This window comes from Odontesthes bonariensis, chromosome 10 (assembly GCF_027942865.1).
Source record: "Odontesthes bonariensis isolate fOdoBon6 chromosome 10, fOdoBon6.hap1, whole genome shotgun sequence".
NCBI classification, from domain to species: domain Eukaryota; kingdom Metazoa; phylum Chordata; class Actinopteri; order Atheriniformes; family Atherinopsidae; genus Odontesthes; species Odontesthes bonariensis.
Window position 1 is genome coordinate 23,881,004 of NC_134515.1, and position 25,098 is coordinate 23,906,101.

At 38.1% G+C, this 25,098-nt stretch overlaps 1 protein-coding gene across 1 annotated transcript in view; it reads right to left on the reverse strand.

The window, feature by feature from the left end:
• slc12a5b (solute carrier family 12 member 5b) overlaps nt 1–25,098 on the reverse strand; it is a 38,614-nt gene extending 13,516 nt beyond the window's left edge. The window contains exons 1-8 of the mRNA XM_075474747.1: nt 24,768–25,098; nt 4,196–4,299; nt 3,918–4,058; nt 2,428–2,574; nt 1,314–1,368; nt 1,109–1,239; nt 323–570; nt 19–230 (exon numbers count right to left, since the gene is read on the reverse strand). Coding sequence (XP_075330862.1) covers nt 19–230; nt 323–570; nt 1,109–1,239; nt 1,314–1,368; nt 2,428–2,574; nt 3,918–4,058; nt 4,196–4,299; nt 24,768–24,822 — 1,093 coding nt within the window. The 5' untranslated portion in view covers nt 24,823–25,098. The remainder of the gene's footprint in view (nt 1–18; nt 231–322; nt 571–1,108; nt 1,240–1,313; nt 1,369–2,427; nt 2,575–3,917; nt 4,059–4,195; nt 4,300–24,767) is intronic.

Here is a 25,098-nt window from a genome sequence, read left to right on the forward strand (position 1 = left end):
TTTTAAATATAATCCTACCTGCTAGGATACCACTAGTGACCCCTGGGATGCCCTGTATCTCTGTGACGTTGTTGTTGGTGAAGTAGTCATCACAAGTAGCATTCAGGGATTCAGAATCACAGAAGGACCTCCACAGTTTGGTGGTGACAGTCTCATTGTCTATTTCGATGAACTTCGCACAGATGTCATACGCTTTAGAGACAATAGTTCGATTCCCCAGGAGGCAGACACTGCAAAGACAGCCAGAAAAAGTCTGTGTCATCACGTAACCCAATTGAACATCTCCCCAGACCAGTGACCTATGAATGACAGCATCACTTACGGAAAGACAGGGGCATCAATGGCGGTCTTGATGACTCCGGCATAAACAGCCAGAATAGAGAGGATGACGCAGGCCAGAAAGACCAGCGCCAGTTTATTAACATATTTGACCCCCACAAACACCACCAGCGACATGAAGCTCAGCACAATGGTGCCATATACTCGCATATTGTTGAGCAGAGCCAACTCTGCCTCTGGCCCCTCAACACCTTCGATCTGAAAGATGGCTGCCTGAGGAACAATATAAATCTGAAAGAGTAGACAAAGGGAGAACAGCAGGCATTAGAAGGAATGATGAAGTTGAGGCAAAATGTAGAGAAGTTTGATGAAGAAGAGTTGAAGTACAAATAAATTATTGAAGAAAATTAGAAAATGGATAAGTGTGCTGGAATGTTTCATCAAATATTTTCATGTTCACTTACTTTATGTAAAAAAAAAAAGAAAAAGAAAACAGAACTTGGCACAATGATGCAGAAGTGCTGCAGTGTAAAAAAAAGTGCATAATGTAGTTCTTGCTTGAACAACAATTAGTTTTTTAAAGTTTGTGTTTGGCCTCATTCTCAGTAGCTTTTAGCTTTATGTCACCCTTCTGGAAGTCTTCTGCTCCTCAAAACTGAGGGGACTCTGACTGCAGTTTATCTCACAGGAAGACACTAACTACTCACGAGTACTACATACAACCCCACTTAAAAAAGAAAGAATACAAATATCTCTTTTCAAAGGTCTTTAAAACCAATGCAGGAAGCAACATGTTGAAAAATGCTATTTGATGATTATGTCCACGTACCAGCAGAATTTCAATACAGCCAAGAATGTACATGGCACCGGCAAATGTGGTGCCCAGATAGAAGCAAATCCCAACAGCTCCACCAAACTCAGGCCCCAGAGACCGAGAGATCATATAATATGAACCTCCAGCTGTGGGTAACGAACACACAGGATTTATTGCACTGCTCTTACACACACAAACAAACTAACTGGTAATCTGTTACCTGGTACGACTCCGTTTGTTGCAATGGCACTCATGGAGATGGCTGTGAGCATGGTCTGAAAACAGCAGCAGACATCAGAGGATTATTATGGGAGTCTGAGAGGTCGCAGATGAGCAATCAAAATTAAGTATGGCCGAAAGCGATGTCTTAAACTGAGAAAGTGAGCAGAAAAAAACATTCATTCATTAACGAATCGTTTTTTGTTTGTTTGTTTTTGTAAGGCTGACAGAAACTCTGCTTTAGCACGTCTCTCCAGTGATTCTGTGCATTTCAGCACAATGTCTCTGCGAGCAGTCACAGCATTTCTACTTCATGACATTTTTATTGCACTGAATTTCAGAGGGAACTCTTCCCAACCGTGTCAGACATACTATATAAAAATAACATTCGGTTGCTTTATATTTCTCATGTGGCTTTATGTTAGTTATTTCATTTGAATTCGCCAGACCTTTTCTGCCAGTACCCATCAATCTTTCCAATAAACTGTTGCAGAACATTAGGCAAGCCAGCTTTTTATTTTCCCCTACATTATTAAACACATAGTTAATTCTGCACATTCTTTGATATGTTTGGTTTAAAATCATTACTTCAATTCTCTACAATATTCATTTTACAACACTGTACAACATTGTGTATAAATTATGGCATAAAACAGACCTACTCCTGTATTTTTAAGAGCACAAAAAGTATTTACGAAGAGATGCTAAACCTACCTAAGAATACAAGCTGCTTACATCATATTTTTGAAGAGTTTAATTTCATCTGACAGCAGAGGTACGGAGATATTTTAAAAATCATCATATTCAAGGTTCAGTGAATATCCCTTTATCTAAAGGAAGATATTTTCCTTTTTCTTTTTTTATATGTAAAACTGAGAGTACAGTGTTGATAAAGCAGCAGCCACTGACAGGGTGCATGTGGTGCTGGTGGATTTATTGGCAGAATGCCTTATGCCCAGATTTAATGTCATCTTCACCATCTGCACACTGAATTGTACACACATCTACTCCAATAATGGGCTCTGTGTTGTACACAGGAACCAAGTTTGATAGGTTGATCATGATCTTTCGATCTTCAAAATTTACAGCAGGAACATCAGCAGTTTAACACACACCGTAGAGCAACACATGAAGACGATTATGAAAGAGCCAAACACGCCTCCAACTCCGACCATCCAAGTCATCCGCAGGAAGAGGATCACCCCAAAAATATTCTGGATACATGGCAAGTACACTCCCATCAGCGTGCCAAGCTGAGGTGCCTGGAAAACATGCGCACGCACACACACACACACACAAATAACATATAATGTGAAAAATAAGTTAAGTGTTTTCAGGTCTTGCTTTAAAATAGCCAATCTTACATCACACAAGGAAGGCTTGAAATGAGGGTTACGATCTCTGTCTCTTATTTTGCTTTTGAAATTTACGACACTAGGATTTTCAAAAGAAAGAGGATTATTTTTTTTCAACACAAAGACATAGTAATCCTGTAGCGAAGAGAAAAGCGAGCTCTTAGTTTATGAAATTTGTTTCCTCTAAGTATACAAAGTGGCAGATGACTGTTTATTCTCCCTTTTCCTCATTGTTTTGTCAGGTGATCAGTTTGTAGCCATTAGTTTGTGTGTGATAATAAGGAAGTGAAAAATGAATGGACAGATGAAAGTCACTGCTGGTATTTTGTCCACAGGGAAAAGATGCTGAGATGCCAGTGATGCTCTTCGAGTTGACTCAGTTCGTGATGGAAAGCATAAATCTCCTCCTCTGTCTCCTACTGCAGGGTGAATTTCATAAATCAGCACAAGCATGTTTGCACATGTGCAAAAACGGGCTGTTTCTTTGCATGACCTCTCTGTGCTATGATCTTGCTCTTGTTTTGTCCAAATAGCAATTGAGAACTTGCAGTAGAAGTTCACATCCTTTTCACATGAAAGTTTTGTGTTTAACTTTCCATTTTTTTGTCAGTAGGATTGTTCCAATCTGCACCCATCATCCCAGTTGTACATAAGGCCTCATCAACTTCTATCAGCAAGGACATTTCTAAGATGTGTCACAAATGTCTGAAGTCCAGGCCTTTTCACCAGCTGAAAAAAAATGGGCTTATTATAAAATACAAAATATAGCTAAAAAACTTCATCAGACAAGAATGGAAGAACATTCTTCTCCCAATGATCCACCAACTGGTCACCTCAGTTCCAACACATTAATGGAAATGAAGAGGGGATGCTATACAAAGATGTGTTGCTGCCATCAAATTAAAAATGTTCATAAAGATAGTACATATTTCACTTTCAACATTTGACAGGTTTTCTATGTTCTATTGTGACAAAACTGAGATGAACAAAACAATCTGTTATGTTTAATTTACATGTTACACAGCATCCCAGCTTTTTTGGGATTGTTGTTGTAGCGCCTACAAAGAAATCTAGGATAGCTCAGTGCCATGCCCAAGGACACTTTGAAAGATGTAGGCGAACTGAACCACCAATCTTCTAAATGGAACAAATCTACTCTCCCACCTCAACCACAGGCACAACAATAATGTTGGTCTTCTAGTTCTTGTTGCCCCAGAGTAGACAAGAACAAATCAGATGCAGTGCTCTACCTTGACCGGCTTTTTAGATGGACGTGCCCCCTCCTCATTATTTTCTGCTTCTTCATGCTCTTTGCTGCCAGTTGGCAGGTTGGAGTAGTTGGCCAGAGTGCTGAGCAAGGAGGAAACCATTGGACTGGTATCCATCTCCTCCTGCAGCACAAACATGTATATAGACAGTTATATGAGACCGGAAATCTTTGGTAACAAATAAGTGTCTGCATCAGCTGTAAAACGCTCGCACACATTTACATCTCTAACCTTACAACACCAGTGAGAACTGTCCCCACCTCAAATAGAGCCATATTCTTGCCGTCATACTGCTGGGTTTTTTCCACATCAGTGGCTGCACTGCTGTTGATGAAAGGACTGCTCTCTTTGGGGTTTCCATCACCTGAAACACGAAAATACCAGACAGCAGCATAGGATTAAACTCTTCACTCAGTTGCACCAGGGTAGGATCTGATTTGGTTTCATGTTGGACATGCTTTTATGTGCACTCAAATAGGTTTCTTTCTATCTGTAATACCTTCTCCAGTTCATAACAGCCATTAAAAAGTCCTTTCTAAAAATGCTGTCAGATTTCAATTGAAGGCCTTGTAAAAAAAAAAAAATTGATTCATATAAACATATTCTGCATATGTATCAGAAGAATCTGCAGGTGAGAAACTGGCCAAAACAGAATGCTGAAACCATCATTTGCCTTACAGTGATTCCTCATCTTATTAGCTTTTATCAAAATTATTAGCATGCCTTAAGATACATGTAGGCCTGTACATGGACTGGGTTTGCCAAGTTATCTGGAATCCATCATTCAAGTCTCTATTGGCCACAATGGATGCCCAGGAATATTTTCCACTGCTCCCAGAGGCATAGTGACTGGCTAAACAAATGAGTTCCCATGTTGTTGACTATCTAAATTTGCCTTAACCCCTTTTTGGTAAATTTCAATTAATGGACTATGGCATACCAAGCAAATGCAGCGCAGGGCAACAAGGTGTACAGTATCCCATTATGTCTGATTAAGAACTGGGAAACATAAGAAGACATGGTCACAAGCTTGTAATGAAGCAACTAGACCTTATTTAAGTGGAACTTGGTTATGTAAAAAAGAAAGAAGAGAAAGAAAATATGAGAGAAATAAAAGGCAAAGACATCAAAAGGGAGGACAAAGAGTACACTGCAAAAATGACAAAACAAACAAACAAAAAAAACAATGATTGCGAGAGCTCAATCATATTGATAACCGTGATATCACATCAGATTATTTACAATTATAAATTAGTTTGTATTTCAATTAAAAACTTAAATCATTTAACTGTCAGAGGAAATACTTTTGTTCAACTTAGATGCGTAAGATGCAGTTGGAAGGCCTAATCAGGAAGGCCAGCTCCGTCCTGGGAGGCCCCCTCGACCAAGTACAAGTGGTGGAAAAAAAGCAAGATGCTATAGCCAATCCATTTTACCTCCTGGTCAAGATCTGTCAGTCCATGAATCTCCCTTAGTGGGAGGTTTCTGCACCATAAATCTCTGAAGGAACATTAATGCAGAGCTTTCCTCCCGGGAGCTGTTAATCACTTACATTCCATAGTGCAACACCTCCGTATTAATTACTCCTAACTGTGCAGTAAGTGTGTTTGTTTATGTGGCCATATCTTTTTCTAATTAACAGAGCAATACTTCTGTTTTTGTGTTTCTTATTTATGTAAATATTTCTTTTTTTTTTTTTATTCAATTTCAAATTTTAGATTAGAATTTTATACATCTATTTTTCAGATTGTTTTTTTTAATTGTTTTATTATTAGGAGCTAGTACCTTACCTGTGGTAGATGGCTATCAGAGCGCTCTCAGTTTGGCTAAGAACTCCTCCTGATGAGGCCACAAAAGAGGGAATTTTCTATATCTCAGATAGCTCATAAACTGTCTGCAGTTGGAACGAAAGCTATATATATTTGCTGAATTGTACACCGTATCACTTTTGCATCAGAGTTATAGACTTTTGTTGCTTCGCCTCGTTGCATGCACAGTGGCTGCCAAATGTCAATGACAAATCAACTGGTCTATTCCCCAAATACCAACTATGAGACTAAAAATGTATTTAAAGCCTGTTTTTTAAAAACAGATTTTTTTCAAATCTTTGCAAAAGTGATACCGAGTAGTGAGCTATCCAACAAGTCTGTCACAACTCCTTATTCTGAGAGAAGCTTTTAACTTCTTGTTTTCACATACATGAATTAGAAAAAGCTGGTGGATGGAGCAAAGATTAGAGGCTCAGATGTGACTTCCTCATGAGAGCCTTTATTAGTCTTTACCTGTTTCACTGCTGGGAAAAGTTATAGTGACATTATTTTAGGATTATTCTGTCAGTTATCAGTAGTTGGTTGTCTCCAGCAACTGAACATTTTTGCTGCCTAATTTTTCCCCATTGTCCTAATAAACTTGACTGCAGTTCAAAGTTGAGGCTGAGTCTGGTTCTTTCACTCTGCCCTCCCTTAGTCCAGTTTCTCTTCTGTCTTCCTGCTTCCTATTCTTTCTAATTCATCTAATTACTGCATGTTTTTAGCCCTTCCATCTCATTTCCTTTCATTCAACAATGGTGCTTTCCCTCCTCTTCTCTCACATGAACCCACCACAGCTGCACTGTGATACAGTGTGTAAAGTATGGTCATGCTGTTTGGTGTTGCTTAATTTTTCTCTATTTTTGATTAAATTCACATCATCCATAAAGTTTAGCTGGTTAGTAAGGAATTATGGATGCAATCAACCAAAAGCACATGCAAAAACATCAGTTTTATACAGGCCTACAATCTTTTTTATCTATGTCAAAATTTTGGGCCATTGAGAAACCATTTTCTTCTCTCCCATGTCTTTTCACCTTTCTGGCATTACATGCAAAACGTGAAGAATCCAACATGTCCTGTGGACCAATGAACAAATGAACATTCCACATCAAAATTTGGAGTACAATGGCCTTTTAAAGCCTGTCTCAGTCATGAAGAGAGCCATGTGAGTTGATGTCCTGCAGCAGAGTAGCATCTGGACGCTCAAAGCAACACAATCAAATCACCTCTCGAATTCCCGACTTAACAGCAGCATTATACACTAATCTTTAAAGCAAAGAGGAGAGTCAAATGCCAGCCATACTGCTCTCACACAGCTTGTAATCCTTGACCACTATCCAAAACACTGTTGAACTGCATTAGGAGAACATTTCAGCTTCAATTTGTTGAGCTTTATCAATACCTGGACACAACAACACATTTAAAACTCCCAGACTATGTGTGAAAGTCCACCTTGTACTTCCTTTGTGAACAGATCTTTTAGATTAAGACCATTTTAGTGTATCCACCCGCCATCTTTTTAAAAAAAAGGTTGATTTTTTTTTCTTTTAGAAAAAGCTTTTTCAAAGTAGTTTGGATGCAGAGAAAGAAGTGTTTTTGTGCCTGGTGGGTGTAGGGAAGAAGAATCCCAACTACTTTTCACTTGCTCTGATGAGAGCTGTCAAACTGCCAACAGGTCTCTTATTTCCACTTTTGGTTTGGATTATGCTGAAGCCAAGCGGCGCTCTGTAATCCACCATGATTTTAAAATCTCCATGTAAAGCTCATTGCTGCTCTTAGGATGAAATCTGCTTTTAAAAGAATGCAAATGCAATTTAACCTCATTACACTGAATGCCTTTGTGTGTTCGTGTGACATCTTTTGGATTGGTTACTCATCACACATGTCCTTTTTGTTCTGTGTTGCTGTATCTGTCTTTCCCCCTCTTCCCTCTGCCTCAGCTGGTAAACTTTCTGTTACAGTCTTTAGATGTGTCTACTCTGTACTGTGCCTCCTGACCCTCACTGAGCAGCCCTAAACCATTTTCATATTACTCTCCCAATAAAGCTGTGTATAAGAGTCTTTGCTGGATGCCCTGAGTTTAACCCTTGGGATGGGAGTGTTGTACAATATCCATGCTTTGAAACATTCATACAAATAAAAGCTCTAATGTATTTTCCTTCCCTCAGAAATCAGAGTTGTTTTTTTTTGTACCCAACAAATGATAATCCGCAACAATAATCCATTTGTAAGATGCACATCAGCAGTCCTCGCTCTGGAACCTGGCATTGGCATGCCATGGCACCTCACCCTGCACACCCATGACAACAATCAAGTGACTGTGGAGTGTAACTAACTGAAAAATCTCTGATGTCCTGATCTATCACTGTCCACAGCAATTTGGCCTTTCATTTGAACTGTTGCACATTTTTCACATTAACTCATATAACAACATGTTAACATTTGCTTCTGACCATTGGGCATCAAAAAACAGTTTCATGTGTTTCTGTCTGAACAGATAAGGTTATGCTTTTAAAGTGGTTGATCAAGACAGAAACCACAAATCACAAACTAGAGCACACTCTAATCTGATGCCAAGAAGTTTTACGTGCGTGTGTTTGTTGTGTGGCAAGCACTTCTGATGGGGTTTTACGGAACGCTTTTGTGATCTCTCATCAGTCTTTCTAGCAGGATCATCTGAATGTTATTTTGTTTTGTTCACACTGGAAAAAAATCAAAGTCTTACTAAGTATATTTGTCTCATTTCTAGTCAAAATATCTCATTACACTTAATATAAGACACAACTGCCTAACAAGTGCTATTTCAGCCAGATATAGGGACTTGTTGGAAGACAATACATCTTGAATATCTTGTTAAATGAAAAAGTCTTGAAAACAAATTGTTTTGAGTCGGATTTCATATGAAACAAGCTTTTTTGACATTTGAAGAGGTTTTTAAGCTAATTTCAAGATCACTTTTATCTCAAAAGTCCTAAATATCACATCTTATTTCAAGAAATGTTGACAAGCCGATTTTCACTAGTTCCATTGGCAGATATTTTTGCTTATTTCAAGCAAAAACGTCTTGTATTTGTTGTTTTTCTTACTTATTTTTTGGAGGGGCATTTTTTCCAGTGCAAGTACCTGCAAAACTACTTCAATCTCTCTGAAGCATACAGGTATATTAATATATCATCAGAATAATGCATCAAGTCACTTGATGTGTTAGTACTACACCTCTTTAAACCAGCCTGATCACGGGATTCAGGACAAACTCAGGACTTAGCCTGCAATGTAACAAACTGCAGTAAACGTGTGACAGTTCACCGATCTGAGATGCAGACAAGCAGAGACGGGATTTATCAATATATCCTGACTCATCTCACCTTTGAGTTGGGAACAATTAGTGGTTCTGAATAACTAATAAAGTCACTGTTATTGTGCAGATCCATAAATAAATGCTGCTGTCACTTTGGGGACACTGAGTGATCGTGCCGCTGAAGGTATGATGCCCACAGGAAAAGCTCCGCAAAAAGTGCAAAAAAAACCCTAATACTTGCGTTACTGTTAACATTTTGTTCATTTATCACTGGCAAAGCTCAATGATAAAATGTTTCAGAAATATTTATGTTCTGCAAGGCTTTCTGAACACTACATCCCCCAGAGCTAATAGCATGGCTCTATTGTTGTTTCCTGTGGGTTTCCTGCAAAAATGAAAAATACAAAGCTGTGTAATATCTAGAGGCACAATGGGTTTTATCCCTGAAGAGGCACTTGCTATACAAAGAGATCTGTCATAACATATGCCCAGACAGGATATTAGGACAAATGATTGACAAAGGAAGTTGTTGCTGTCTGTCTGGACAATAATCCTCTTGCCCAGAACAAAAATGTCAACTCTCCCTACAGGGCTCATCTCCTTAAAACCCTCAACTTCTTCTCTGTGCAGCAGACCTATATATGTTTCATTAGAGCATAGACGAATATTTTGGCCTCTGGCATTGCCTGGTGATTTATAAATGTAATAAAATGTACTTGTTTGTAATCTTTAACTTGCCGGCCCTGTCTCACTTCAGAATATGTAATACCCAAGTTTGTTCTCGGTGCCAAAAAAAAAGAAAGAAAGAAAGAAAAAAAGAAAGAAAATAGAAATAAAGGTTTTAAAATTGTGAGATGGCAATGTTGTAGTATGTGTAATGTTTTTTGTAACGCAGAATTATTATCTTTGCTTAAATTTAACCGATTATTAACCGCCATTAACCGATTAATGAAGGCGGCAAAGTTGAAAAGTGCAAGAACAGATTGGTTGGGGGTCTGAACGCAGGTTTTTTTGCATGACAGTTCCACACTGTCCTCCTTCCTCATGCAAGGGTTTATGGGCATGAATGGTTAACATTATTTTTGTGACAGTTTCACATAATGCAAATATATGCATGAAACTGTTAAACCGTTAAAACTCACCATTATTCATTTTTACCTAACTCATGGGTATTTCTAACACAGTTAGGCCCCCTCGACCAAGTTTTTCGAACAACGAAACAACCAACCGACTCTTTACTTCCTTTACACAGCCGTGCACTCTAAACTTCTAAAACTAGCATATTTTCCTTTCCATGTATATTATCCTCTGGTGCCCTGCAATACAACACTGTACAAGACTGAATTACAGACCACAGTTGAAGCAGAGGTCATCCGTACTCATCCGGGAGTCAGACAGTCTGGTACCTGGGGGCTATGAAAAATCCTATTGGTAATGGTTTGTTATAGGATTTCAGTTTGAGCTCATAAGTTGCCCATGAAATAACCTAAAGATGGGAGAAAATGTGAATCCATAAATCACCAGTCTTCTTTCTGTCCTAGCCCCTTTTGGAGCGCTTGTTGTCAAGTCAAACTGAGTAAATAAATATGCACCGTCACTAGTGTGCTAAAATCAAAGAGCAATCACTGACAAAGAGATTAAGGGGGGTTGAAAGTGACTGTAAGATTTAGTCAAGCGCCTGAACAGATCCAAAAGATTTATAGGAGTGCCAGCAACACTTAGCATTTGTTTGTGTTTTCTTGTAATAGTTTCCCATAAGAATCACCATTGAAATGAAAAGGGATAAAGTCCACATAAAACAAACAAACAAACAAACAAATAGGATGTGACGACAAAAATGTAAAAGAAAAATAGATAATACTTTTAGGGCTTTTATGTTTAGTATGTCTTCTGTCTAACTTATTGTTCATATGCCATTTCTCAATGAAATAAGGACAGTGGACCATAATAATTGTTTAAATATTAGTGATTGTTATCTAACACAAAACACAGCATTGCTGAAGACAGACATTCCTGACGGAAGTTTTTCTTATACATGAACTCCAGGTAATGTCGCGAGAATGAATTGACGAAAGCATGCAGATGAAAGGCATTGGGTGATGGAGATTTGTACCCTTGATGTGACATGGTTATTAAAAAATGGACAGTTCATACCGGATTTTAAAAGCTTAATAGGACACAGGCTCAAGGGGATTATCCGGCAGCTGCTGGAGGCCGTAGAGAAACACAGAAATTAACTTCTGCATGTGAGAGAAATGCACCAGTCAGCTGTGCAAGAGCATCCCTATTATTCATTTCTCTCCTGCTGTAACTGTGGAATTAGGGCTAATTCCATGAAGTCAATGGTTTGATTTAATTTCATCTTCTCACTGACACTTTCTTTGGCTGCGTTGTTCGGCCAACTGCCACTCAGGTGGAACACTGATGTGATGCTGTTTAAAAAAGAAACTTTTCATTAAAATAGCGAATGAGAACAGAATATTGAGTGAAGGAGTACCGTAGCACTAGCTTTCCATGATCCAGACTAAAGAGCAAGTCTCTCTTGAGAGTCACGTGTCTTAATGTGATTACCTGTCTGAACAAAGGTTCAATGACATCAAAATAAAGCAAAAAGCACAAGCTGTATTTCGTGTGTAGTGTTCGGTGATAAATTTGACATCAAATGATGATCACCTTAAACACTGGAGTCTCTTGAAGCAAACAAATATACCTGCTTTGTCAAATGCTGACATTTGATTTATTTTCAATTTAATTGAAATAGATATATTGATATATATAATTAAATATATGTACTGTAAGTATATGTATGCATATAGAAGTATATGCATGAAATTATAAATGTAAACACAAGATCATAAAATACACTATAAAGAGTAAACTGTCACATATGAGTAGGGCTCATGGCAAAGTGCATACATAGTGCAAATAGTCAAAATGAGCAGCAGTTGTATTAAAGTGCCATTTGTGCATTATGGTTGCTGGACTGATTAAGGACATGTATTGCTCTTAGCACAAAGCTGTTTCTCAGTCTCTGGGTTCAAAATCGGAATGCTTTGTAATGTTTACCAGATGGCAGCAGTTCAAAGGGGGCTGTGACATGGGTGTGTCGGGTGTGGATGTTGGTTGCCCTCCCGAGGCAGTGTATGTGATAACTATTTTCCAGGGCTTTCTCAGCCCTTGTTACCACCCGCTGTAGTGCTTTTCGGTCAGCTGCGGTGCAGCTGTGGAACCACATGCAGATGCAATGGGTTAAGATGCTCTCTGTGGTGCAGCGAGAGTAGGAGAGCAGCACCTGCTGAGGAAAAAAACAACTAAAAACATTGTCGAGCCTGCCACAGCAGGGTGGTGGTGTTAAATGTCCACGAAAGATCATCTGAGAAACATGTTTTTCTCTTATGTCATTACTTTCCCACATACAGGTTCGAATTTTGTTTTTATGTCACCTTCACAAAGCTAAAAATGTAGTCTGATAGTCAACAAAAAAGATGTTTTGATTCTACAGTGCCTCATTTAGGTCTTTTTTAATGAAATTTATCAGTATATTATCATTTGTGGAGAACCCTGAAAATGAAAGTCGTGTATTAGAATGAGCTGTTTATATCCAAAATTGTTCTCCTCATCTCCTCATCTCCTCTCCATATTGCACTGCCATGTTACTACAGAAGTTACAAATAAATCAAATATTGGCTCCAGAGTGGCCCTATTATGTTTTTTTGTAGGCATCCTTGTTTGTTGGGGAGCATTCAGTCGGTTACCATTTGCAAATTGAGCTGCTAGATGTCACTGCTAAATTGATCAAACTTAATCACACAGTGATGCTCTGGGCGTAATGCTTACCGCCTGAAGGTGTTCGGCTTGTTTACTTAATCAATTACATTTCAACATTTGCTAAAACCCACATTGTAGTTGAGGCCAGTGGCACTGTCATTAGTTTTTGTGGTATGTTGTATTAAACTAAACACACATCACTCAATGATGAAATGATCTATCAATTACCCTCAGGTCTGTACTAGAATACTGTTATTTTATTTAGTCATCAACAGTTTTTGACCCAGTGCTTTTAATCTGGAGCAATGCTCTGTTTTTATTGGTTGTTTCTGTGTCTCACCTTACTGCTGGTTCATTTATGTAACTTGTTAAATCGGGTTTAAGGTTAGTTTCAGGTTAGTTTGTAGGGGTGGACTCACATGACATTTGTTTCAGACTAGACGGCTCCACTGGATGTAAAATCTGATAACTGCCTGAATTTTCTTCTTTATGACCAAATACCTGCAAAAGTTATGTCAGCGACAGGTTTTTGCAACATTGGTAATTAGCAGATGTTAGCATGCTGAAAATACAGAATTGTGTCTTTATTCATACTTTCATTAATAACACATCACAAAGACTCTTCTTCCTAAAATAGACTAATCTAAGGAAAGAAATTAAGAAAACAATAACTCGTTATGTTCTTGCAGAGTTCCTCATCAAGCATCAGTGTGTGGTATCTAATGAGGAGCCTTGATTTTTGTGGCCCTGCATTGGACCATTATTGTTACATTTTTGACGTTTTTGGATTCCCTCACTGTCTGGTTTAGATTTTGGTTCAGCTTAGGCACAAAAACTGCTTGGTAACTTTGAAGAAAACATCAATGATTAACTGCACATTGTTTCCTTCTGTTAAGAGCTTGTGCTCCATTTTCTTGGTTACCACAGAGATACAACAGCAAGCACATTTACATGACACCAGAATAAAAATAATTATTGTGCTAGTTAGACCAAAACAGGACGAACGTGTTAGACTGAATCCTGCATGTATTTGCTTGAGTGAACTCAATCGGCCCAGGCGTGTTGCACATGCTCCAAAGTTACATAAGTTACAGTATAGCTTAAAGGTATATCGATACACCCAAATTCTCAATAGTACTGCTCTTATTCACAGACTTTTTTTCTCTTTTGTCAGATGGCTGAGTCTGAAATTGTGACCTAAAGCTGTCTTTGAAGACAATTTGTCATTGTTTGAAGCGTTTCCAAATTGTTTCTCTTATCCTGTAAAATCACGATTTCACAACCATAGTGTCATCTGACATGAATGAAGAAACCTAAGAACAGTGTATGTGTGGTGATTTCAGCTATGTTTAAATGTACAATGATCTTACACAGAAAAAAATTGATGTCTTAAATCTATGAGTCAGACATACTTCGGATAAAAACTTGTTTCCCTTGCAGGCGTTTATGTCGTTGAAACAAAGGTGGTTCAATTAAGACTGCAAAAGCTTGTTCCTTCACAATGAATACATAAGTATGTTCATGCCACTGCCTAAAAAAACAAGTGGAAAAAAAGTATTGTCTTGTTTGGAAAGTATTAGTCATGAAAGTATATAAAGTGCAGGCGATGTCACAGGTTTTAGTACCTGAAAAAGGATTAGCATTGCTATATGCTGAGAGGCAATTATTATAATTACTAAAGCTTGATAATTAAGTTGCAGAAACCTTTGGTAAGCCTGCACTTGATTATTTCAAAACAGATGTCTCAGAAACTCAGAAATCAGATTTGCTTTAAGGCTTGATCTCTGTGAGACTTTATATCATTTCACTGGCAACACTTAACCAGTTCTGAGGAATAAAGATCTTCCAAGTATGACTCAAAAAAGAAAGAAAGAAACAAACAAATAAAGACGAAGAAAAAGTAGAAAAAAAAGTAGAAAAAAAAGTAATTTAAACCAGCCTTAACATTTCCAGATGTGAATATTTGTCACGTTTAACAAAACGATATTTTTGCCACTGACAATTAACACTTCTGCTACTCCAACAATCATGTCTGCCAAGTTGAACAGCACTTTGTTATTGGTGAAAATTGGCATTCCACATATAGCTCAGCTGCTAATGAGACCACCCTGTTCCTATTTGCCTGGATATGTAGAGAAGAAACACTGGCCTACATCCAGGACACGGTCTACTGTTTATGCCAATAGGCTGCTGTTTGAGCACAATGGGTACGTGCCCTCTATGTATTTAGCAGCACAACATAGGATGTGTGAAATGTAACATACAGTTGCAGTCGGACAACAACGCCCCCAGCTTATTGTATGACACGGTGGAGGGTATAGCCCTGTTTAAACTCTTTCTGTATTGAATATTAGGTTAGTCAGGCGAACACGTAAAGACCTCTTTACATGCACAGCGTAAATGAAAACATAAAAAGACATTGGCGAATTTTCAAAAAATCCTCCAAGCAGATGTCTCAAAATGTTAAAGTTTTGGTAAAGGCTGAAATGCTGGATGATTTAAAGAAAATCAAAACAGTGAACTGAAACCAACGGAAATTGTCCGCTTCTAACATTCTGTTTGTTTGTCCGAATTAATGCATTCTGTCTCCAAAACCAAAACGTTTTTCAAGAACCAAGCAAAAAAATAAAGGGGAGGGTGCTCCATTTATCAAATGGCAACCCACTTGTCACCAAAGCCAAACATAAACTCCAACTGTGAGTTTAACACAACAGGGGCGCAAAGTAAATGGTAAGAAAATGACTTAGTATGTAAGCAAATAGAAAAGCAACCTTCAGTCTTCTAAACATCACATGAAGAGGCTTTAAAACTGGTTTTCCTATGATTAATATTCACTTGACTTACTTGTTATAGAAGAAAAAGGGGTGCAAAGGTCAATCCACTTAAGGCTTTATAATGAATCATCTGAACCGTCATCATCAACATCAAATGAATCCTCCATACCTCATGACTCTTCGGGGTATATGAAAGTCAGAGAAGGTGACTTTACCTCATGACATGATGGAAAGGGATCTTCACCTCAGCGTAATTTTTTCTCACCGTTCCAAATTCAGTTATTTTTCCCCGTCTTTTCTTGGGATCTCGTTGTGAGGTTAGCTTGGATCCACATATGTACCATTAGCAGATCCAATTAACATGAAGGGAGTGATGACGAAAAGAGGTAGATAGACAATTATTTATCATTATCAGCTTGTCGTCGAACAACCTGAACAATATTACAGCTGCAAGAAGCATCTTAGCAGCTACGCTTTGGTCTACAGCTAAAAAGTCAAATCAAAAGTTTGTGAATGAGTAAATTCTCAAGTGTGTCACGTTTGCTATGATTTACAATTAGTTCATTAGTTCAGAATATTTTCACTGTGGCCTTAAGTGGCAGCTATTGTTTAAAGGGTAATGCTATAAAGAGGCAACAACAGCATAAGTAGAGTGAACTCATCAAATTAGCAAACTTAACTCAATAATTTACCTCAGTAAAACTGTAGTTCAACGCATGACCATAACCCTTTAAACATTTAGCCACATGAGCAATTGATCCAATCAGGCCAAGTAAGGAACAAGATTATCATCATTATTGTAACAGTGGAGTTTGATCAATTCTGTTTCAGGAACTGAAATTTTAAAAAAATTGATTGTTTTTGTTTTCTATGGCAATGGCAGTCGTTAAATTGCCAAATGATGACTACCACTATGGCTGTAGTTTGTGTGAGGAAGAAACAGGATGCTCACAGTTTCCTCTCCAGACTGTGTGACGTGACTGGGCTGCTGTGAGCGAGCTGTGGGAGGGGAAGTAACGAGGGAGACAGGATTAGATCACACTATTTCATAATCTCTCATCTGAGATGACTTGTAAGGAGATGTATTGCAGCTCAGTGGGAGGATTTGAGGAGAGTTCTATCACTAGTCCCTCTTGGTCTCTTTTAATAACGGGTTAGACTCTCACACAGGATGTACACAGATAATTTGGGCCAATGACTTGACTAAATTAGGTAATGAGGCATTTCTAACGGCTAATTTATTGTAAACTTTGGTCCTGAGTGCGAAATATGACAAATTAGCGATCGTGTGTTGATATTTTGATGCTGTGTTACATCATACCTACGTAAGAAAACTTTAGTAATGCTGGTGGTCCATGTGAAATGATCAAACCAAACTACACACAAAAAGTCATTTTTCCAATACTAACCAAAAAAAATATTTTTTTTCTCACATCCAACCTAAAAGAGCATTAGAAAACCTTTAATCTCTCTTAAACATGGTGGCTATATTTTCAAAAACACTGGTAATTTAGAAAAACCTTGACAGTAGTGAAAGGACTGTGCTTGTAAATGTATGTATGTACAACTAGTAAGATTACCTGAGGGAAGTGCCGAAAGAAAGACAAATCATGTTAATAACATGAGAGATTTATCCAATAAGAAGGCACAGCAGCAGGAGTGATGTGGATGTTTTTAATCTGCCATAAAACTGATCCCATAAAAAGCACACTCTGCTGGTGGTGGGCCAATCTAAATAACTGTGCAAAAGATGTCAAAGCCTTAATCCATCCATGCCACTCTGAGCTTCTATTTAGGTATTAAAGTTAGTGTCAGACACATGACTTATCCAAAACCTGAAGAGCAAGACAACACATTAGAGAATAACTTAAAATCACTCTTTGCTTTTTCTTCCTCTTGTTCCTCGTTAGTAATACAGTTCTATCACAATCATCAGCATTAATTGCAGACAAATAGCGTATTTTCTGAGGCAGTTTATTAAAGCTGCAAATCAGCTGAGGATACGTCACCGAAATGAAAGGGAAGCGGTAATATTCAAATCCTAAATGTCGTTTTGAGAGAGCAGCTTTACATAATGCAGCACTTTGCAGGGAAATAATACCTGACGTGGAACGCCATGATTCACTGTAACGTAGTTAATGGAGAATAACGGAGCCCACACTACAGTTCCATGGGCTATACTGTTTGATATTGACGAGAATTATGTATTTCAGAAAACTGTAGGATGTACAGCTTATGTCTTTGTGAAAAATTGCATATTGTATTCAAGATATCTGAGATTTAAATAAGTGATTATTCCCTGTTTAATGTCCTTATTTTTATATTATTGTACAGCGATATGCATGACCAATCATGATGAAATGCAGCAAAGCCACCAACTCTGTCAATACCTTTTGTGCCTCAGTATTTACCCATGATTATGATCCTGGCACTGATTATTAAGTGTCACATGCATTGGTTGTGCATCTAATGCAAAAGTGTCAGGTGACCTTTCTCTCAGTGAAATTACAGCAGTAGGCACTGTATTAACTTATGGGCAATCAGACAAATTGATTTAGATTCAAACACCAGTGGATGAGCGAATAACATCTGGCAAGCAGATTAAATCCATCTCGACAAGCTGTGGTTATGACAGCGAGGACAGACGTGTCAGACTAACTTTGATGGAATAAGTCAATATTTGCTTATTTACAAAGTTAACAACATCTGCATATTAGTGTCTTTAAAGCCAACCAATTACCATAGTATCTCACTGTATAAAAAACGATAAATATTCAGCTCGTAACGTCTGCACACCATTCAAGGTATTTTGTAAATAGAAATTGAGATAAAGCATATTCATTTAATAAAACTGACTTTTTGACAGGCCCTGGTTAGTTGTTTTCCCGGTTTACAATCTTCGTGCTTTGTGAAACTCACCCATAGCTTACTTTCAACTAAATGGATATGGTTTATGAATGATAAAAAAAGTCCGGAGGTCCATGCTTTGTCTACAGTTGTTCATTCACACATGCGTAAGGGCTTGTTTTAACTACATCATATTTTTTTTTCTCTGTGCCAGTGTCATCATTTTTTTTTTGTAATTACTCACAGTGAGGAGAGAGCATGTAAAAGCACTACATCTAGTGTATTCTTTTCTTGGAGCCACTCTCTTTCAGCCACTCCAAACACTTTGTTCTCTGAAGAGCAAGTGAAAGCCAATTGTGCCTCGGGATCACTTTCAGATCAGACAGCTCCAAAAATCCTACAAGAGAGCTAACTGTGGTATTAAGACCATGTCACAAGTCAAATGAAAGATAACTAACATGGGAGGAGAGCAGAAAGAAAGATTTTGGTTCAAGAATTATTCACTTTTTAAACTTTCTACTGACTGCAGTCTTTTTTTAAAGGGACACTATTTAATAAATTAAGTCATTTATTAGCTCAAATCAACATATTCATTCATAAATTAGTCCTTATTGGTGTAAAATTGTCTCTGTCAAAAATCTCAATTATCCTCCTGAGTGAAGAATAACTTGTCTGTATCTACATAGAGCGGGCAAGCTCTATGGAGGCTGCCATGTCCTTCCGGTCTATGAAAAACGACGAAGTGCCAAGAGGGACATAAAGCACTTCGAATCGCGTTTTCCCCAACGCCAGGTCTGCAAGCGGAAATGACTTCATTTTGACATCACGTCCGCCGAATGGCTTATTACTAGCGCTAATAGTAAATAGATTTTATCTCGTAAATTATCCCACTAATAATGCATTGATTGTTACCAAACTTCTGCCGTAGTACACATAGGCTCTTAACTCAAAAAACGAGGCATTAGAAAGTTTGTAAGTTTACCGGGAGTTTATTTAAAAGAACACTTTCCAGATAGCAACTACACACTGCTGCTAACGCTAACGCTGCGTCGACGTCACTTCCGGTAACTCCCGGAAAATGACTAATTGCATTGTTTACACCAAAGGCTATGTCAACTTATGTTATCTGACATGTTATCTGTCATCTGTATTTATAGTGTTATTGTATGTGTGTTATGTAATCCTTTGTACTGTATGTCTTGATGTATTTTTGTTTGTAGCTTCTTGAATCTTGACACATACCGCCTGCCGTAGTTCAAGAAGTTGCAACGCACATTTGAAAACGCGAGGCGCTAGAGAGCAAATTCATTCGACTTTGCAAAATAAAATTGCACCACTAGATGGGGGAAGAAATTACAAAGTGTCCCTTAAAGTCAGACTGTTCAAAGGTGAAAGCTCTCAAAAATGGATTGCAATTGATTCAATTTTATACAGACTCTCGTTTCCCACTTGTAATTAATCCTACTCACACTGGTGATGCCCTATCTGTTTATATCACAGCACTGCAGATATTTAAGTCCCCTCCAAAGGATTAAATGTCTTGGGTGATCTTCTGAATTTACATGTTAGGAATAGATTTCATAATCTGTTGTCTTTTTCAAACTGCAAAACTTGTTGCAGACATTTTTCAGTGGGTCAGTATGATACATTGTATTTTCAATACTGATGCTTATGACCAAAACATTGTGAAACTAATGTCATTCTCATCCATCTCGGACATTCTTTTCTTTCATTTTTTCAGCATTAACCCTATACTAACAGGGCCTGAATATACATTCAACAATCAGAAGAATGCAACATTTTTGTTGCAGGTTTCCTCGTCTTGATGCTTTCTCTTCAAAACGACAATGCAAATCATTTGTTGTAACTGTAAATTTGCTTCTAGTCATTACAATTTCACATACAAACAAAGTTTTGATAATTACGTGACTTCTGTTTGTATCCTTTACCAGCTGGTCGAGATGATACAAATGGCATGTTGTTGTCAGAAGCTGCATAGTAAGGTGGTGTTAAGAGGGGTACTGTGAATGTCTGCCGTTTCATCTGTATCCAGCACTTTACTGCATGTTTGACACGTCTGATGGTTTGACAGTGACCTGCAACACTGCAGACAATGTCAGACGCAAGACACCACGACACATCAAAGGTGCTGAGCTGAATAGGAGGATCATTTACAGCTCATGTCAATAAGAAAGCTAACCAACACAAAATAAACCAACATGTTTTCGATGGAAACCACAAGCACTAAACAACTGATGACAACTGTGAGGTTGCACCTCACAGTTACTTCTGTCAGTGGCGAGCATGCAAGTTCCAGGATTCTCATGTCATTTTGTCCCCTCTGTTTAAACAGGCAAGACTAAAATAAAAAAGGCAAGTCCTTTCTAGGTGTGATCCTGAATTTATGGTTCATTATATGCTCTTGTTCTGTCTTACTAACAAGATCGCACTCCTGCCTGCTGCTACTTGCTACCTAATGTCACCTTGTCATTCACCCCTGTGGTGTGGTGATGGTGTAGCTCATAATGGCATTCCAAAAGGTTATTTGGCCTCCTTCAGCACTATCATCCCGTTATTATTTTTACACAAATATGTTGTTAGGGAAATAGTTATGAACACTGAAATCCCACTCGGAACTTTAAAGAAAAAGCTAAATGTTCAAGAAGAACAAAACAAGCAATACATCCCCAAAACAGCTTCATGTTGAAGCTCCATACCCACAGAATTGTTTTATGAAATGAATACATTATGTGCATCTGCTGAAAAAGGGAAACACTTTCAGAATGGGATTCTGCATGTCCTTGCAGTTTGTTACTCGGATGGTGCTGCAGAGGTGTTAAAGCAGCAGCAAATACAGTGTAGCAGACATGGACTAATGGTTTTTAAAATACTGAAAATAATTATGAAAGAATTATATATGAGCCAAATACTATCATCAACCTAAAGGCAATATTAGATTTACTTAACCTTATAACTAAATATAGAAATGCAATACCTAGATTTTATCTTTAACACTTTGCCTAAAGCTAAAGGTGATCTATTCATATTAAAGGCGGGGTAGGGGATCTTTTTCTGGAACATTTTTTTACATATTGCTTGAAATATTCTTCACACCCCCATTGCAACCAATTAATTAAAAGTTTTGACATTAATATGAAAAGTTTTAGTGGCCTCTAGAACGTACAATCTAGGAAAAACAGTATCCAATCATTGTGAACGGTCCGTTCACAATGATTGGATTCTGATGCCGTCTATCAAACTGCAATCTGCTCCTCCCTCCCCCTCCTTCCCCCTGTGCGCGTACCCTGCTCCGTGAACGAATTACGCGTCCAGAAGCTTGGCAGGAAGCTAAACTAGAGCCAGCTTGGCTAGCACCTAGCATTATTAAACATAAAGTTATCATATACTAAATACTAAATACGGCAACGATCGATGCTTGCTGTCAGAACAGCGCTCGTGCACGTTCATGTACTCTAGAGGCGTGCCTTCGGGGGGAAAGTGAAGAAAATCCAGGATCTCCTACCCTACCTTTAATACCCATTAATTAACAAGATATTGTTATAGTTTTACGATATAGTAAAACTGACCATTGTGGTCTTTTCACATTGAAAATATAAAACAAATAGTATACCATTAGACAATTATAGAAAATTATATCAATTTGTGTTAAAGAATTTTCTTAGTAATGGTCAGTAATCACTTCTTATTAAGTCACAAGTGGGATATGTCCAATTTAAACCTGTGATATCTAAGGGTAGGATGGTATTTCAGTGTGCTGTGCTGTCCCACCAACACCCAAGAAAGTCTCTATATAATATATATTTTTTTAATTTAGCCCACAACTATCAAAACTGTCAACATACCTATGATATTTGAGACTATATTCTGCTTTATTTATATTGATTTCTGAATATTACTCATAGATCACAACTTAATCATGTCTAAAGCTTCACAACACTGCTATACAGAGTATCTGTGTCCAGTGTAGTTTCCTCTGAGAAGATGGGAATGTGTCTAAATGCTTTGCAGGTTGGTGAACAGCTGTTACAGAAAAAATGGCATGTGGCCACAGTCAACTGAACATCTACTTAATTTAAAGTAACTGTCCTTGTAATCCAATTTTCTGCCATAATCCTCTCAAACTAAAGGCCTTGAGGGGAATGCTAACTCAGTCAGTTGATTGACTAAAACCTAGGTTTTCCCTCAGGCTTTATTCGAACAGTGAGTGAATAAAAAAAGAAGATGAATCAATGGTGAAACACGGAACTCAGCAGAGACTGGACCCACGGTGTTCAAGGCTCAACTAAAAAAAAAAAATAATCAAAAACCCAGATCACACAATGAGATCCATCGCCTCCTGTTTACCTACAGTTGTCAGCTAGTTTGGCAGCAGATAAGTCTCAAGCTACTATATGACGTCAGGGTGCTTACTCAGAAGCATTATGTGCAATGGCAGTGTTTTAAACCTCAGATGGAGTTCAGCATTTCCATCGTGAAGATGGTCAGGACCGCCACAGTGAATGCATAGCCCTGAAATGAACCCTTTAATCTAATCTGCTACCATTGATGAGATCACGATTTTCAAAGACTATAGCGTAAGTTTTAATAAAAAATTGGTGGACGTAAACCTGCCTAAGCCATCTCCAACACTTGGCTTGGGTATGTAGCATGTAACGTTGTGCCGTTACTCTTTCAAATTTTGATACATTTACCGTGAATCTCAGTCATTTTGATGAAAATAAAAATAAAACGAAACACATAGACTGTAGCCATTTCCCCAAGAAAAAGAAGGATGCAAACAAATATTTTTCTGTTGCTTTTTAAACAACACAAAAGAATGAAAATAAAAGACAAGAGCCTCTGATGGAACATCTCAGTACTGTGTTACCAGAAATGTGCAAAGCACTAAGAAAAAAAGGCGTGTTACATGTTTTTCATATTGTAGATTTTAATCTTCTATAGGGGCAGGTGACCTCTTGACTAAACTTAAAGATAATGCAAATATTGAGACATGCCAAAATTTTTAATCATTTGACAGTATAGTGACATTGGACAAGGTGTGTACCCTTTATTTCGTGCATACGACTTGCTAACTGTCCTCAAAAGAAAGTGTATGTGGGTGAGCATATGAATGTATAAGAAATAAATAACAGACACTAAGATTTAAGCCCAAGTTATTGAGACACAAGTGATGTGGAAAGCTGCTCAGAGTAATTTTTATTTGGAAACAATCCAGTGATTTAACATGTTATTCTGTCTTCACGGTACATGACTAATCTGCCTCACAACACCCCAAAACTTGTCTTCGTTGATAGTGTTTGCAGATACAGACACGCGACTTAAAAAAAAAAATATAATATTACAAAAAGGCTGCAAAAAAACAATTACTCTAGTACTTAAACCATTAATAGTGATGTCTTGAATGATCTTTTTCTCCCTAAAAACAACAAATTTGTCTCCACAATATCAGGTTGTAATTGTATCACTTGAAGTAATAACTAACAAAGCAAATATAAGGTGAACAGATTTGAATGACGAATATTGTCTGTATGTGTCTAGACCTGAATCTTAGACATTATATATATATATATATTATAGTTATGTGTGTGTGTGTGTGTGTGTGTGTGTGTGTGTGTGTGTATGCATATTTATGGAGAGATTACCATCAATGACATATTTTCATGTGTGTTTCTAGAGACATGATAGAGCTGGCGTTCCCGCAGGTACTGGCAATTGCTGCAATTTCTCATGTTGAAACCTCTTGGTAGAAAGTTTTAGGCCATTGGCTGATCATATTTGAGTATAATCTGCACCAAAGTGTCAACTTCATTAATGCTATGACCAAAACTGCTTGTTTGAAAGCAAAAAAAAAAAAAGCAGTGAATTTGCGATTAATAAGAGGAGAAAGACAACCCAGGTTGACCAGATGAAGGTTTACATACACAACCCCAGCAGGTGTGATGCATGAGAGCCAAGTGAAGGTGCTGCGGTGAAGTCTGATTCTTCACTGGATCATATCTACTTGTTTCATTTTCCAGACTTGTGATATATCAATATTTGTCCTCAATCACCCAGAGATCACACAGAAAAATTCCCTTTTGCCCATTTTTCTTTTAATTTCTTAAACATTTCCCATATTAAGAAGTAAATGCAAGGACCAAAACTACTCTCTGTATCCTTGACATAATCTTTCCCCCTAACTTTCTCTAACAGACACATGTGCGATCTCTCATCACCCATGCTGACAATGACACATACGTAAACAGATCCACACACTGCTACGCACTGACACATGCTTCTCACTCATCGGTCAGGGGCAGGTTTGGTCACTCACCCTGGCTGTTGGGTCCCCCTTCTCCCTCCTCACAGTCCGTCAGGTTGTTCTGCATCCCTTCTCCTCCTCAACAGGCCGCGCACACTGAGCACGGCTCTGGATCTAGTTGATGGGGGAAAAAACAACTCTGGGTGTGCTAGAGCTCAAAGATAAGATGCGCTTTACTTGTGCATCTCACTGTGTTCCTCTTCACTCTGGATGTTCTGTTTAAAAAAAAAAAAAAAAAACTACACTAGAGAAGGGAGGGCTATATTTTGCACTCTACTCAACTTCTCTGTTGCGTGATCCCCTCTGTCTCTCATCAGGTGGAGTATAGAGAGACTGAGAGCAG